This window comes from Ursus maritimus, unplaced genomic scaffold (assembly GCF_017311325.1).
Source record: "Ursus maritimus isolate PB19 unplaced genomic scaffold, ASM1731132v1 scaffold_10, whole genome shotgun sequence".
Taxonomy (NCBI): domain Eukaryota; kingdom Metazoa; phylum Chordata; class Mammalia; order Carnivora; family Ursidae; genus Ursus; species Ursus maritimus.
This window is the reverse complement of record NW_024423344.1, coordinates 68,635,453-68,651,462: the sequence shown is the minus strand read 5'-3', so window position 1 is coordinate 68,651,462 and position 16,010 is coordinate 68,635,453. Positions and strand designations below refer to the sequence as shown.

The window sequence follows — 16,010 nt, the reverse complement described above, 5'->3', positions numbered from 1 at the left end:
AAGAAACAAATGAAGAAAAAAAGAAAAAGAAAACTGACTCTTAAATATAGAAAATGAACTGGTGGTTACCAGAGGGGAGGTGGGTAAAGCAACGGGTGAAATAGGTGAAAAGGATTAAGAGTACACTTCGGATGAGCATTGAGTAAAGTACAGAATCGTTCAATCACTGTATCATACACCTGAAACTACTCTAACACTGTATGTTAACTGTACTGGAATTCAACAAGATAAATATTTATAAAGGTAAGTTATATTTTCAAATATTGTTGACATAACTTTTTCAGTAAAACTAACAGAACTTCTAAACCTTCTTAAATAGTTGCTTGAAGGAAAAAAAAAAAAGTCCATGATTACTTTTTCCTACTATCAGGCATTAACCACATTGAAAAACATAATGTACTTTTTCAAACTATGCTGTTTAAATTTTGCCAGAAATTTTGAAATATACAAAAACAAAATATACTCACAATTATTCACTGTGTTTTGGTCTTAAATTAAAAATTTAACATCAGTAAAGGTTCAGTTTTGTTAACAAAATTGAGAAGGTCCTGGGATACTCTATTCCAATTTAGAAAGGAGAATTTTCACAAGTTACTTTCCACAGATTAAAAGTTTGAATTTTTTTTAAGTTAAATAGCAAGTATGCAAACACATATGTCAATAAAATTCATACATGAAGATACTGATATAAATTTTTTCCTGTCCAAATGTAATTTTACATTGCCTCTAAAGAAAGTCATAGTCTTCCCTACCCGGAGTGACTGGTTTACCTTTAACTCCAGGGGGCTTAAACTATCAGTCTTTTAAGAAGCTTTGACAGGTTTTGACGATTTAACCTGCTGAGCTCACAGCACCCAAGGGAGGGTCTTGGTTGCAAGTTTTCTTTCTGTTGCAGCTGACCACTAGTACGGGCTCCATAGATAATGGATTTCAGTAACAACCACCCACAGGTTAACACTTTGCGTAGTACCCATAATATTGCTTTAATTAAGTTAATATATGAAGGTTACAGTTTGGTAGAAAGTCTTACTAAATTTGGCAGGGCTTACAACAAAAGAAAGAAGCGGTGTGTGTTCATCTGTACGGTAACTCTATAAATTTGCCTATAGATGTAATATAGTTTGTTCATGGATTTACGCTGTATTTCAATTTATTTTCTAAAAGGAATTCAATTTATTAGTTCCATTTTCCCAAAATATGTACATTTCTAGCATTTCTGATAGTTTCATGACAGATGGCTCTAACCATGCTGGGCACAGAATGGATCTACCGGGCACAAAGAGACCACCCACTAGAGCAAAGGAAATTTCTAGGACTACCACGCCCACCCCGATTTTGGAGCATTTTGATGGTGGAAAAGATTAAAGCTTTGATTTGTCTGCCACTTCATATGTTAAATGTTAATATCTTTTGGAAATACTGGAATTACTTTTCATCTTTTTTTTTTTTAAGATTTTATTTATTCGACAGAGATAGAGACAGCCAGCGAGAGAGGGAACACAAGCAGGGGGAGTGGGAGAGGAAGAAGCAGGTTCCCAGTGGAGGAGCCTGATGTGGGGCTCGATCCCAGAATGCCGGGATCACGCCCTGAGCCGAAGGCAGACGCTTAACGTCTGCGCCACCCAGGCGCCCCTGGAATTACTCTTCATCTTGAAAAATAAAGATATAAAAATTTTGCTTTTGAACCCAAACTTTTTATGCATAGAAATAAGCCAGAGTATTTAAACAAATATATGAAAGGGCAAAACAATTTTTAAATGAATCTAAAATTAAGGGTTCACGCTAAACTGTTAAAAAAAAGAGAGAGAGAGAGAGAAACAGAGAGATACTATAATACAAATATCGCACCGTCAGTAGGGTTGGTTCATTTTTCTATTTTTATATGTATTAGGTAATTTGAGGTTATTTTATTGAGAAGCAAAGAATGGTGGCTGAATTTATACATATTGAATTCAGCAATAATTGTATTTTTTAAATACACAACCTGACAGACACTATGGTAGATAATAATGAATCAGCATGGGAGCCATTTAATATACTTTTTGATTAACTCATTGCCTGTCCAGTTCGCACACAGACATGCTTACATGTCATAATCGTCATAATTCCCATCATCCCCACTGCTAACACTCAAGCTCCTTGATTAGTGCACAACTCCCAGACGAGCCATTGCTAATGCTAAATAATTCTCTTCAGCCTCCTGCTACTCTTCCGCAGGATCTCCAATTAAATGTAATGTCCCTGATGAGCCATATTAATGTGAACAAATCCCTACCAGGAATCCTAACCTATTCCATTTTACCCAAAAATATAGAGAAAGTAATTTATCCAAGCCAAAGACAATCAAAACATTCTAAATTGATATAGTATGTTTCTGCAAAATATATTTTTCCAAGGACAATAAAAGCAAAAATAGAAAATGTCTGAATATCTCATATACTTTCTTCTCCTAATTAGTTCTTCACAGTAAAGTCTAGTGTTTTAAATTTGCATAGGTAGATACATTGTATTCTTAATCTAAAAAGGTTACTGAAAGCACTAAGTTTCACAAGAAAAGTGAACAATAACAAGTTTTAAAGCAAGTATGCCATTTAAAATCCCTTTAATTACCTAATTACCAGAACTCCAAGGTCCAAAATTACACTAATGAAACTAATTCCTCCCTTCCTATTAAATGTAGTATTGCAGTAACTACCAGAGGTTTTGTTGTACAACTTTATGTTGCTGATAAGAAAACTTCATGTTGAACAATGACAATCAGTATTTATACCAAGAATGACTTAGGAATCCTATAGCTTTTCTACTGCAATCTAAATGACTGGCAATGTTTCTGGGAAACATGGACCCTCACAGCAATCACCTTAAAATATCTTGAACTAGCAAAAGCAGTTTAAGAAAATGTCATTTAGGGGCGCCTGGGTGGCACAGCGGTTAAGCGTCTGCCTTCGGCTCAGGGCGTGGTCCCGGCGTTATGGGATCGAGCCCCACATAGGGCTCCTCTGCTGTGAGCCTGCTTCTTCCTCTCCCACTCCCCCTGCTTGTGTTCCCTCTCTCGCTGGCTGTCTCTATCCTGTCGAATAAATAAATAAAATCTTTAAAAAAAAAAAAAAAAAAAAAAAGAAAATGTCATTTAAATGTATCATCTCAACTACACACACACAATAAATGGTCCCTGAATTCAGTTATCACCAAAGTTTTACAAACCTGCCCTTAGTCATTCATTCCTATTTGAGGATCAATGATTAAATCAGTTCTTAATAGACTGTGAAATATATTAACTAAAGAACTTTAACTCTTTTCCAAATACTTAAAGTTGAAAAATATCCTGAAAAGTATATCACATAAAAAGTTAATGCATGAGGTTTTTACCTGTAAATTGCTTTCATCTCTATACATCCAAGATAAAACTAAAGATAGTCTAACAAATATTAATATATAAAGACACACATAAAACTATGCAAAGATAAAAAAATAAGGATATTCAAACAACCCCATAAAATGTTTATAAGGTTTTCCCAAAGGTCTTTTATACTTTAGCCTACATTAATGTATTCCTTCTTCATTTACCTGATCATTACCCTCCAGTTTGTTCAGCTGGAACCAACATACACTAATTACATAGACATCACGAAGTCCTATTTGTCCTCGGTACCTCCCCAGACAGCAGGGAAATATTATCAAGGGTAGGCATGCTAAATGATGATTCCCCTCACCTTACTGTCAATCATCTCAGAGTGCTCACAGGAAACCCTGCTCAATCTCATTACTGAATCCTAAGGGTGAGACTACAATACCCACCAGGAATGATGCTTCAAACAGCAGACTGCCTGACCAAGATGTAAGTCACGATGACTACTTCCCTGATTTTAAGTTTTGGTTTTAAAGCAGTCAATAGCAGGTGTCTCTCATTTAAATCCAACATTATTGTACACAAAGCAACAAAATATTGATACATTCAATTTAGGAGTCCAGATAGAAAATACAGCTTTAAAAGGTTAAAATACGGAATCATTTAATCCACTTTAAGAAAAATCAAAACCATAACTTCAGAGGTTCGATATATCAATATTTTGCTATTTTGCATGGGAAAGCATACTCGTCTTTTTACTTAAAAACAAAGCTGCAAAACTAAATAGTTACCTAACATGCATTTTGAGTACTACCTTTAAGTTCACCAATTCTGTGCTCCCATTATCCACCAAACAAATGAAGAAGGATCCACCTTCCCATTTAGAAAGTCCTAGTCACTAAACCCAAACATTTCTCGTCTTTTATATTTCTTAACTTCTCTGGGACTACCTAAAATCACAGACTAGTGGCATAAAACCCTAGGATCTACCTCTCCTCCCTTCTAAGTCAATATAATAATAAGACCCTCATCAATAAACAAGAAGTTCTCCTGTATGAGCCCTCGGCCTAAAATCTAATGAACTTACTCCATAGACCTCTCCCTCCTTGCTCCAAAATTTTATGGAGTGGCCCTAATTATTTCTGCATGATGAGGTATTAAAATGTACTTTAATATCTATTAGCATAGTCCCCTCTTCAATTTTCCACAGAATTGGTTAGGCCATTCTGCAAACTTAGTCCTTTGTCAATCCCGCCGAATTAAATTATATTAGGATTTAATAGAAAAATGTACATTAACTTTCAAATAATATTTATACTATTCAATTCCCTATACAAAAATAAGAAGTCCTCATATAAGTCCTACAAATTTCATATCAAAGTGTTTTTACCTTTTCCACTATTTCTATGAAGCTACATTTGTGTTTTCTACCTTGTGTTTTCTACCTTAATAGATAGATATAATCTATCTATATATCTATCTACCTATATTTATATATATAGGAAAGCTATAGATTTATTTAACTACCATAGGGATTTTTTTTTTTACTATTTCTAAAGTTACTCAGTTAACCGTGCAACTAGAAACTCAATACAATCTTACTATTTCTGCCTTTCCCTCCCATCATTTTACAACTCTTGCCTAACTGCATTACCTAGCACTTCGAGAATGCTGTTAAATAACAGTAGTGATAGTAAATCTGTCAGTCATCATCCTGAATTTCATAAGAATGCTTCCTATGAGGTATAACCTTTTTATTAAGAGAAGACAGCATGGATATAATCCTGTTTTACTAAGGATTTTACAAGACGACAGTGAATTTCTTGTAATGACATTTCGGCTTCTATCAAGATGATCATCTAGTTTTCCTCTACTAACTTATTAGTATATTCAATTAAATTAATAGCCTCTAATATCGAACCATACCGAAATGTCATGAATACATTCCACATGGCTGCAGCATACTATTTAAATAAATTATGTTACCCTATTTCCTATTAGGATTCTTCTATCAATATATGACAGTCATTGTAATTTTAATTTTTACTTACTATATTTGTCCAGATTTTAATTGTTGAGTTATTATGGTGGCTTCTTAAGAAATAAATATTTTTTAAAAAGGAAGTCTATTTTTCTTTCTCTAAGTCTACAGCAATTTAAGTAGTGTCAAAATTTCTTGCTTACTGAAAACTGAAAAGAATTCTTGTGAGAATCTATACCTGGACACCCTACTCTACTCGTCGATAACAACCTAGAGTTGCTTAGTCAGTGATCTCTTACCATATTCAGGCTCTTTCATGCACATACAGGCCTATAATTGTCACCAATTTTGTACTCTGAGCAAAACAAAATAAATACATTTTTTAAAAGCGTGTTAAACCCCAATTTCAATAATGGATAGAACAACCAGAAGATGAACAGGAAACAGAAGACTTGAATATTCCAGTGAACCAACCAGTCCTAAAAGGCATCTAGAGAACACTCCATAAAACAGGAGAATAGCCATTCTTATTAAGGTCACATGAAACGTTCTCCAGGATAGGACATATGCTATGGCATAAACAAACACTAAAATATTTTAAAAGATACAAATAGAGGGGCTCCTGGGTGTCTCAGTCAGTTAAACATCTGCCTTCAGCTCAGGTCATGATCCTGGGCTCAAGCCCCACATCAGGCTCCCTGCTCAGTGGGGAGTCTGCTTCTCCCTCTCCCTTTGCCCCCCACAGGCTTGTGCTCACTCTCCCTCACTCTCTCTCTCAAATAAATAAATAAAATCTTAAAAAAAAAAAAAAAAGTTTTACTATGTGGATTAAACAACACACTCCTAAATAACTAGTGGGTCAAAAAAGAAATCACAAGGGAAATCAGAAAATACTTTCAAAATAAAAATAAAGAATACCAAAACATACAGGGTGCAGCTAAACAACAGAGGAAAATGCATATAGATCAACACCTATATTAAAAAAGACCTCAAGGGGGGCACCTGGGTGGCTCAGTCATTAAGTGTCTGCCTTCAGCTCAGGGCGTGATCCCGGAGTCCTGGGATCGAGCCCCACATCGGGCTCCTCTGCTGGGAGCCTGCTTCTTCCTCTCCCACTCCCCCTGCTTGTCTTCCCTCTCTCACTGGCTGTCTCTATCTCTGTCGAATAAATAAAATCTTAAAAAAAAAAAAAAAAAAAAGACCTCAAGGGGCACCTGGGTGGCTCAGAGAGTTAAGCGTCTGCCTTTGGCTCTGGTCATGATCCCAGGTTCCTGGGATCGAGCCCCACGTCAGGCTCCCCATTTATCAGAGAGTTGGCTTCTCCCTCTCCCTGACCCTCCCCCCGCTCATGCTCTTGCATGCACACGTGCGCGCTCTCTCTCTCTCTCTCGTGAGTAAATAAAAAAATCTTCTAAAAAATATAAATAAATAGGGGCACCTGAGTGTCTCAGTCAGTTAAGCGTCTGCCTTCAGCTCAGGTGATGATCTCGGGGTCCTGGGATCAAGCCCTGCATCAGGCTCCCTGCTCAGCAGGGAGCTTGCTTCTCCCTCTTCCTCTCCTGCTCCCCTTGCCTGTGCTCTGTCAAATAAATAGAATCTTTAAAAAATAAATAAATAAAAATATAAATACAAATAAATAAATACCTCAAGTTAACAACTTAATCTTCTACTTTAACAAACTTTTAAGGGGCGCCTGTGTGGCAGAGTCAGTTTAGCCTCCAACTCTTGATTTCTGCTTGAGTCGTGATCTCAGGGTCAGGGGAGCCCCACATCGGACTCCATGCTCAGCACAGAGTCTGTTTGGATTGCTCTGTCCCTCTTGCTCTGCCTCTCTCTCTCAAGTGAATAAGTAAATTAAAAAAAGAAAAGAAAAGAGAAAAAAGAAATGGAAAGGAAAGAAACTCTTAAAAAGAGCAAAATAACCCAGAGCAAGCAGAATAAAGGGAATAATAAAGACTAAATATAAATGAGGTAGAGAATTAAAAAAGAGGTCACTGAGATCAAATATTGGCTCTTTGAAAAGATCAATAAAATTGAATACCTTTAGTTCAAGTGACCAAGGAAAAAACACTCAGATGCCTAAAATCGGGAATGAAAGAAATTACTACCAAACTAACAGAAAAAAAAAAAAAAAAGGAAATACTATAATCCTATAAATAAGCTAGATAACTTAGATGAAATGGACAAATTCCTAGAAAGACACAAACTATAGACACTGACTCAAGAAGAAACAAAATCTGAATAAACCTTTAGCAAGAGATTGAATAATCAAAAAACTAACAGATCCTGCCTGGCCTAGTCAGTACGGCATTCGACTCTAGATCTCGGGGTTGTGAGTTCAAGTCCCATGTTGAGTGTAGAGATTACTTAAAAATAAAATCTTAAAGAAAATAATAAAAAATAAAATCTTAAAAAATAAAACAAAAAAACAGAATTTCCCATGGAGAAAAGCCCAAACCCAGATGGCTTCACTGGTGAATTCTACTAAACGTTTAAGGAATAATTCCAATTCTTCACAGGCTCTTCCAAAACAATAAGAGATGAGGGAACACTTCCCAACTTATGAGACCAAGATCACTCTGACACGAAAAACAAAGCCATCACAAGAAAACTATAGGCCAATAGCTCTTATAATCATGGAAGAAAAATTCTCAACAAAACACTAATAAAATGCATCCAGCAACACACACAAAAAACTATACACCATAACCAAGTGTGATATATCCCAGGAATGCAAGGCTGGTTTAACATCCAAAAAACTTAATGTAATACATAATGGACAAAAACTACATCATCTCAGTTGACACAGAAAAAAACATTTGAAATAATCCAAAGCCCAAACATGAAAAAACACTCAATCTAGAAATACCAGGGCACTTCCTCAACCTGATAATGGGAATCTATGAAAATCCCAAAGCCTAAATCAAACTTAATTGTGAAATACTGAATGCTTTCCCCCAAAGATGAGGAACAAAACAAGATGCTTACTCTCACTACTTCGATATCATTCTGAAGGTTAAAGCCAGGAAAATTAAGCAAGAATATGAAATAAAAAGCACCAGACTGAAATGAAAGAAGTAAAACTATTTTTTTTAAGATTTTAATTTATTTATTTGAGAGAGAGAGAGAGAGAGACAGCAAGAGAGGGAACACAAGGAGGGAGAGAGGGAGAAGCAGGCTTCCCACTGAGCAGGCAGCCCTATGTGGGGCTCAATCCCAGGACCCTGGGATCATGACCTGAGCTGAAGGTAGACACTTAACAACTGAGACACCCAGGTGCCCCAATAAAACTATTTCTACTTGCACATGGTCTTCTAGAGATAATCCTAAGGATCTATTTAAAACACACACACACAGGAACTAATAAGTTCAGCAAGGTTGCAGAACACATGACCACTATACAAAAGTTGATTGTATTTTATTAACTTGCGATTAATAAAAATTGAAATTTAAAAAATTATGATGCTAATATTAAAAATACTAAATACTAATAAAAATAACAAAGTGCAAAACTTACACACTGAAAACTACAAAACACTGCTGAAATTAAAGCAACTGAAGTGGAACGACATCAAATGGAATATCCAAGTCCGTGGATAGGAAGACTTGATGTTGAGATAGTAACACCTCCCAAATTGATCTACAGATACAACACAAACCAAACTTCCAGCAGGATACCGTCTTCCACGAGGACTATCTTCCCTTTATAAACCATTCTCTAAAAAACTTTCCAAAGAATAATAAGGGCTTGGAGAACACATAAAAGACAATTCATGACTTGGTAAGAGGGAAAATTCCCATTTTGCCTCTCCTGCCCTGACCATTTCCCGCTGCAGTGCATTATACTGCTTATGGATTCTGGCCTCATTCCCTGGATGCAGCTGCAATAATCTCATCACTATATGTGAACTGCCTAAGTCCGATTTGGATACTGCTATCAGTCTTCACTTCTCAAAAAGGACAACTTCCTTAACAGAGGATAGGATATCATACTATTTTAAGACTATCCAAGAATAAGCCAACAAGATAACCTGCAAACCCACCCTACAAGCACCTAAAACCCTAGATTAAATTTAACAAACATCCTTTAAATGAACAACTTGGCTTACAAGAAACTACAAGCAATCCCCAGGGATCAAAAACAAAGGAAGTTGAAAGCCAGACAGTATCCACCAGAGGTGATATCACACCTAATCATGGGGAGTGGAAGTGGGGATCTCAACAATCTAAAGAATTGGGGTTGGTGAGCACATGGAGATTTGAAGACAGTGGTGTGCCTAGAGAGGGTATGCAAGCTTCCTGCCATCTCCCCATACCTTGCCTTATTCAGGTCTTCCTGGGTGTTTCTAAGCTATATCCTTTTATAATAAACTGGTAATCCAGTAAGAAAAAAAAAAAAAGAATCTAAAGAACTGAGTTTTAATTCTCAGAGAAAGGAGTTGAAAAGTAGAAGAAAAACTCCCTACATAAGGCCAGGTTGCTCAAAAAATTACATCCTAAGTGAAAGGGGGAAAAATATCAATCTACTAAGTACATGGAAAACAAACATTTAAAATTACCTGCTGTGCTTCAAGGTAAAAAAATCTATTCATTAAACGTCATGTCAATAAGTTAATATAAAGATTAGTCCCTGATCATGGATACCCAAGAGGGCCTGGCAGAAACAAATATAGCACCCACCCAACAGGGCCATAAATGCAACCCAAACCATGCTGGGATTCAACAGCGGAAATTTCAAATAGGTCATAAACCAAAAACCACACATGTGAGAAGATCGTCCACTGCAAAGAAAAGTCAGAAATAGACACCTAGGAACATGGGATAATACAGCAGTATGACAGAAGCTTCAAAATAAATAGTTAAAAATGAACAAGACATGAAAGGAGGCCTCAAATACATAAGAAAAAAAGATAATAACAAAAAACATATTCAAAACGGAGCAGACCTGACATATTTCTCAACAGACAGCACAAGACAAATGTAACCAAAGTAATTATTGTGTCAAATAATTTTTATCAGGGGATGCAAAAATATTAGATGAGAGGTTATTGGGGGACAAATATTCACATGGATTCAAAGATTCACCCCCAAAAATTTCAAAAGAGGAAAAAAATGTACCATTATAGTGGAGAAACCTGATAACAGCTACTTCAACCAAGTCATCAAACTTAGTGTAACCAGAACCACCCAACATTATGAACCTCTTGATAGGATACAGTATGAAATAAGATCACTTATGAAGTATTCTTCTCAAAAAATATTTAAACTGAATCTATTCATGAGGAAACAATCCAACAAATTCAGAATATCTATAAACCAATTAGCCTGGATTCCCCAAAATAGCAGTATCATGAAAATCAAACAAAGAAAGGAGGGAAGATAGGAGGACTATTTTAGATTAAGAGACTAAAGAGGCATAATAGACAAATACAATTCATGAACCTTGATCAAGCTGTGAGTCAAAAATATTAAAGAAGTTTTTTTGGATGGCTTAGTCGTTACAGCATCTTCATCTTAGGATCATTAGTCCCCAAGCTGGTTTAGTCGTTAGAGCACCTTCATCTTGAGGTCATGAGTTCAAGCCCTACGCTGGGTGTAGAGTATACATTAAAAAAATAAAGTAAAAAAAAATAAAGACATTTGGGGCACCTGGCTGGCTCAGTCAGTTAAGCATCTGCCTTCAGCTCAGGTCATGATCTCAGGGTCCTGGGTTCGAGCCCCACATCAGGGTCCCTGCTCAGTGGGGGGCCTGCTTCTCCCTCTCCCTCTGCTGCTCCCCCTGCTTGCTCTCCTCCTCTCTCTCTCTCATAAATTAAATTTATATATATGTGTATATATATATGTATATATATATAATATATATAATAAAGACATTTGGAGACAGTGGGGAAATTTTAATATAGACTGCATATTATACTCTAGAATAACTGGTAATTCTCCTAGCTTTGATAAGGTATATGTACGAGAATATCTTTTCCTGAAAATAAAGAGTGAAGTATTTAGGGGTGAAATGCCACAGTGTCTGTAACTTAATTTCAAATTCTTCAGCAAAAAAAAAAAAAAAAAAAAGAAACATATATATATACTTATATATGGATACAGATATAAGCAAATGTATCAAAATGTTAACAAGAGGTGAATCCAGGCAAAGGGTATAAAAGTATTCACTGTACTGCTCTTCCAATTACATGTTTGAACAAACACTTAATATATATATAAATGGCCATTAATATAAAAAGGTACTCAACATCAATATTCATCAGAGAATTGAAATTAAAACTTACAATCAGATAACACATAACGACCAGCAGAAGAGCAAAAATCAAAAGGACTGATAAAACCAAGTGTGGGCAAGGACATGGAACGACGTAACATTCGTACATTATTGGTGGGAACAGAATATGGCACAACCATGTAGGACAACTGTTTGGCAGCGTCTTAAAAAAATGCATCTATTTGTGCCAGGAGTCAGCAAAATACCACACACCGACAGGCCATATCCAAACCAAGGACAGTTTTGGGTTTGTTTTTGATAGCCCACAAGCTAAGAATGATTTTTACATTTCTAAAGGGTCATTAAAAAAAAGAAAAAGAACGCAAAGGAAACCAAAGGAGACCTGCAAAGTCTAAAATATATTTGCTCTCCAAATAGATCGACTATCCAAACAGAAAAAGGTCACTTTGCCTCTCATCTACCGTGACCCAGCAATTTCACTTCTACGTATTTACCCAAGAGAAATGAAAGCGTATGTTTTCACAAAGACTTGTACTGTTTGTTTATAGAAGTCCTGTTCACAATAGCTAAAAACTGGCGGATGTGTCTAACTTAACAAGCTTATACTAAAATTCACATGGAAGAGCAAAAAAAGACAAAAATACTGAAGACAATTTTGAAGAACAGGACAGGGGAAAGGGGACCAATGGAAAAAACTGCATAACCATCTTTATTTTTTTTTTTTAAGATTTTATTTATTTATTTATTTGACACAGAGAGAGACAGCCAGTGAGAGAGGAAACACAAGCAGGGGGAGTGGGAAAGGAAGAAGCAGGCTCCCAGTGAAGGAGCCTGATGTGGGGCTCGATCCCAGGACTCTGGGATCACTACCTGAGCCGAAGGCAGATGCTTAACGACTGAGCCACCCAGACGCCCCCTGCATAACCATCTTTAAATGCCAGTTTTTTTTCCACTACACATGGTTTGCAAGGTAGTTGGCTTTCTTTGTGAGACTTATCGCTTAACAGTTGTAGTGTTAGGGGCGCCTGGGTGGCTCAGTCGTTAAGCGGCTGCTTTCGGCTCAGGGCGTGATCCTGGCGTTATGGGATCAAGCCCCACATCAGGCTCTTCAGCTAGGAGCCTGCTTCTTCCTCTCCCACTCCCCCTGCTTGTGTTCCCTCTCTCGCTGGCTGTCTCTATCTCTGTCACATAAATAAATAAAATCTTTAAAAAAAAAAAAAAAAAAAAACAGTTGTAGTGTTAGCCTGTTTCCCCTACTTAAACGTTGAAAAATTAGACATGAAAACTATGAACTTGCCATTTAAAAACAATCAACTGTTGCAGTATTTTCCTACTGCAATACTTACATTTCCATTTATGAAACTAACATATAAGGCATATAAGATTTTTTACTCCGAGTTACATTTTAGATGTTCGCCTCCTGAAAATAAACATTGCAACATTAACAAGACATCTGAAAAGCATGTCTTGTTCATATTACCCATATTGTAAAGCTGATTAGATATGATGGTACTCTTTCTGATCACATGTTAAGGAAGCAAAATAAACCATTAGAGAAAGTCACGCTTTTGGCTTTCTTGAGCAGAAAGCAAACAGCAGATGTGGCTCTACTGCTGAGGCCTAAATTAAACTTCGAACATTCCAACTAGGATTATCATCCTAAACTAAAGTCCTTTTAGTAAAGGGCTTAAAGCAGATCGTACTAAGAGGAAGTTTTGACTGAGCATGCACTGCTTCCACTGCGGGGCCTGGTCAGTCTTACTCTAAATTATGTATTTTAATACCTGGTACACTCATTTCCTTTCCACTCTCAGCAAAAAAGTGACTAAAAGTCTTTAAAATATGAAACTACCATCTCTGCTATAGAAGGATATGAATGACCATCTTAAAACTTAGACCATCTCTTTTGACACTAGTTTTTTTCAAAGCTTGGAAAGGGACAGTCTACCTCTAGATCAGTATGTTACGGGTAAGAGAGTCTATGTTCTGTGAATGTCAGTCTCAGTACGTGGATTCCCCACAAGAAGATTTATGTGAGGGCCTGCATTCAAAGAAAGACAGCCTAAAAGTAGCAAGCACAGAGCACTTTATTAAAGCGTTAAGTACACTCTCAAGGTGGGAGAGCAGGGAAGCTCCCAGAGGTCCAACTAGCCTCTAGGTTGTTTTGGGTCTCTCTGAGCTGGGAGGAGCTGTGACAGACGGTGGGGTGGTCTCTAATGGAGGGGGCTTCCAATCATTTAGGAAAGGACTCCCACAAGTTGGGAGGAGGAGTTTTTGACCCTACAAGGTTAGTACCTGTCAAGGCAGCCTTTCTCCATGGGGGAGGGGAGGGTGGACTCTACTCACAATGCAAATGTATTATAATGAGTCTAAGGGTTACCCTGGGGCAGAGGTGGGAGAGGAGAGCACACGTTCTGCACCTGGGGCTCTTTGGTCTGTCAGCCCCAAGATCTTGGAAGCCACAAAGTCAGGATGTTGTGCTCCTGGACTTTCAATGTGTAGCTTATTTATCCCCATCATTGCCTCCAGCTCATGTCTCTATCATCCCCCTTGAAGGACTTGGGACTCTGTCTCAGGTTGTGTCTAGCTTCTACCTAACAAGAATACAAAGCTAGAAATTTAAGAATGGGAAAAGGTAGTCATGCTATTGGGGGCTAGAATACCAACACTGAAATATAAACATAAAAAAAGTCAAAATATAAATAATTTTGGACAATCCAAGCCAACAGTCATCTTAATGAGAACACAGTATAGAGAACTACCTGTATTTTGATATGAGAAAAACAACAAAAGGTTACTATCAGACTTGATGTAAAAACAGTGATTGTCCACAATTCAAACCTTTTCCTCTCTCAATTTATCCATGAATAAAAACACCTCATGAGCTAACACAATAAAATGAACACAAGACAAGAAGAGGGTTTTTTTGTTTTTTTTTTTTTAAGATTTTTAAAGTAATCTTTCCACCCAATGTGGAACTCAAACTCACAACCCCAAGATCAAGAGTCATACACTCCACTGACATGAGCCAGCCAGGCATCCCAAGGAGGAGGAACTTTAAATCTATTACTAGCCTAATGGTGGTGACACAAACTTTTTTCTAAAGGACTTTGCTGTTGATAAATGCCTTAGGTTAATGATCAAGAAAGAGATTAAAGTAATAGTTTTCTCATTATTTCATGAATATCTTGAAAGGAATATAAATTACCACTGAAGCTATCAGTTAAAACAAATTAGTAAAGAGGTCAGAAACCATTTTTAAAAACTACATATGCAAATTAAGTTTATTTAATTGTTTGATTTAATTGCTTTTAAGTACACGATAACCATTTTAAATGTATCTGTCAAATAAACAAGATAAATACTTAACCTTTATTTTCAGGAAATTAGAGAAGCTTGAAAGGGTTCTCTTCTTTTTTTAAAAAAGGGAAGACAGTCACAATAAAGCTAAATGAACAACATAGCTCTAGATAAAACAAATTACAAATACTGAAAATCCTCTGTATTATATTACTATACAATAAAAGCTGACATTACCAATAGGTCCTATTATCAAAAGTAGTATGCAAGAATGAAAAACAGTAACTTTAAACATTAAAACATTAAAGTACAACTACTTATATTTCATCCCCTAAAGTTCCAATAATCAACATTCTCGTGGGATTTTTTTCTACTCCCTCATAGTTTATTACTGCTAAAAATGCCTGCTGTGGTAAAAACCCCAATAAAATTATGTATGATTCACTGCTTTATACTATTCCTTGTGTTCATGTCCAATTAGTATTAGCCTATCTTTCATTTATCAAACTTTCAGCTGAACACGAAGCATTTAGGAAGGTTAAACAATTAACTGGAATTCAGCTGCGGGAAAATGTGCTCTCATAAGGCAGCACAGTATAAACATTTCATCAATCTTTGAATCGAACTTCCTCAAGCTTTGCTCAAATCTATTTGGCAGTCAGCAACCAGTCTAGCAATTTTTAAACTCCAGGTTTTTAAAACCTTGGGGGAAAAAAGTTAAGACACATATTAAAGACATTATGATGCTTCCATCTTGCTTAAAACAAGAGTGAATAATTAGGTTTGTTTTGTTTTGTTTTGTAATGGTATATATCCTTTTCAGGCCAAGCGGGGGAAAAAAAACTTACATCTTTTACTTTTTTTTTTTTTAAACTACAAATAAGGTTCTGATTCAAATAAAGCAAAAACATACTTACAGAACTAGCATCAACATCACTGTGGATGGCAACCGTCTTAATGCCCATCTTCTTGCAAGTTTTAATAACCTATTTTAAAATATATAAACGTTATCTATTAACAAGGATTTGGATTTAAAGGGATTTAATAATAATAAAATTCACAAAGTAAAATGGAAATCCTTTAGAATTCTACTCACCCTACATGCAATTTCTCCTCTATTAGCGATAAGAATTTTATCAAAAGTC

General features: G+C 36.3%; 1 protein-coding gene across 4 annotated transcripts in view; it reads right to left on the bottom strand.

Annotated features, from left to right (window-relative positions):
- PCCA (propionyl-CoA carboxylase subunit alpha) overlaps positions 1-16,010 on the bottom strand; it is a 389,990-nt gene that overhangs the window by 354,998 nt on the left and 18,982 nt on the right. For all 4 annotated transcript variants that reach the window (XM_040624198.1, XM_040624204.1, XM_040624209.1 and 1 more), the window contains 2 exons: positions 15,962-16,009; positions 15,783-15,851 (listed from right to left, as the gene is read on the bottom strand). In XM_040624198.1, coding sequence (XP_040480132.1) covers positions 15,783-15,851; positions 15,962-16,009 — 117 coding nt within the window. The remainder of the gene's footprint in view (positions 1-15,782; positions 15,852-15,961; position 16,010) is intronic.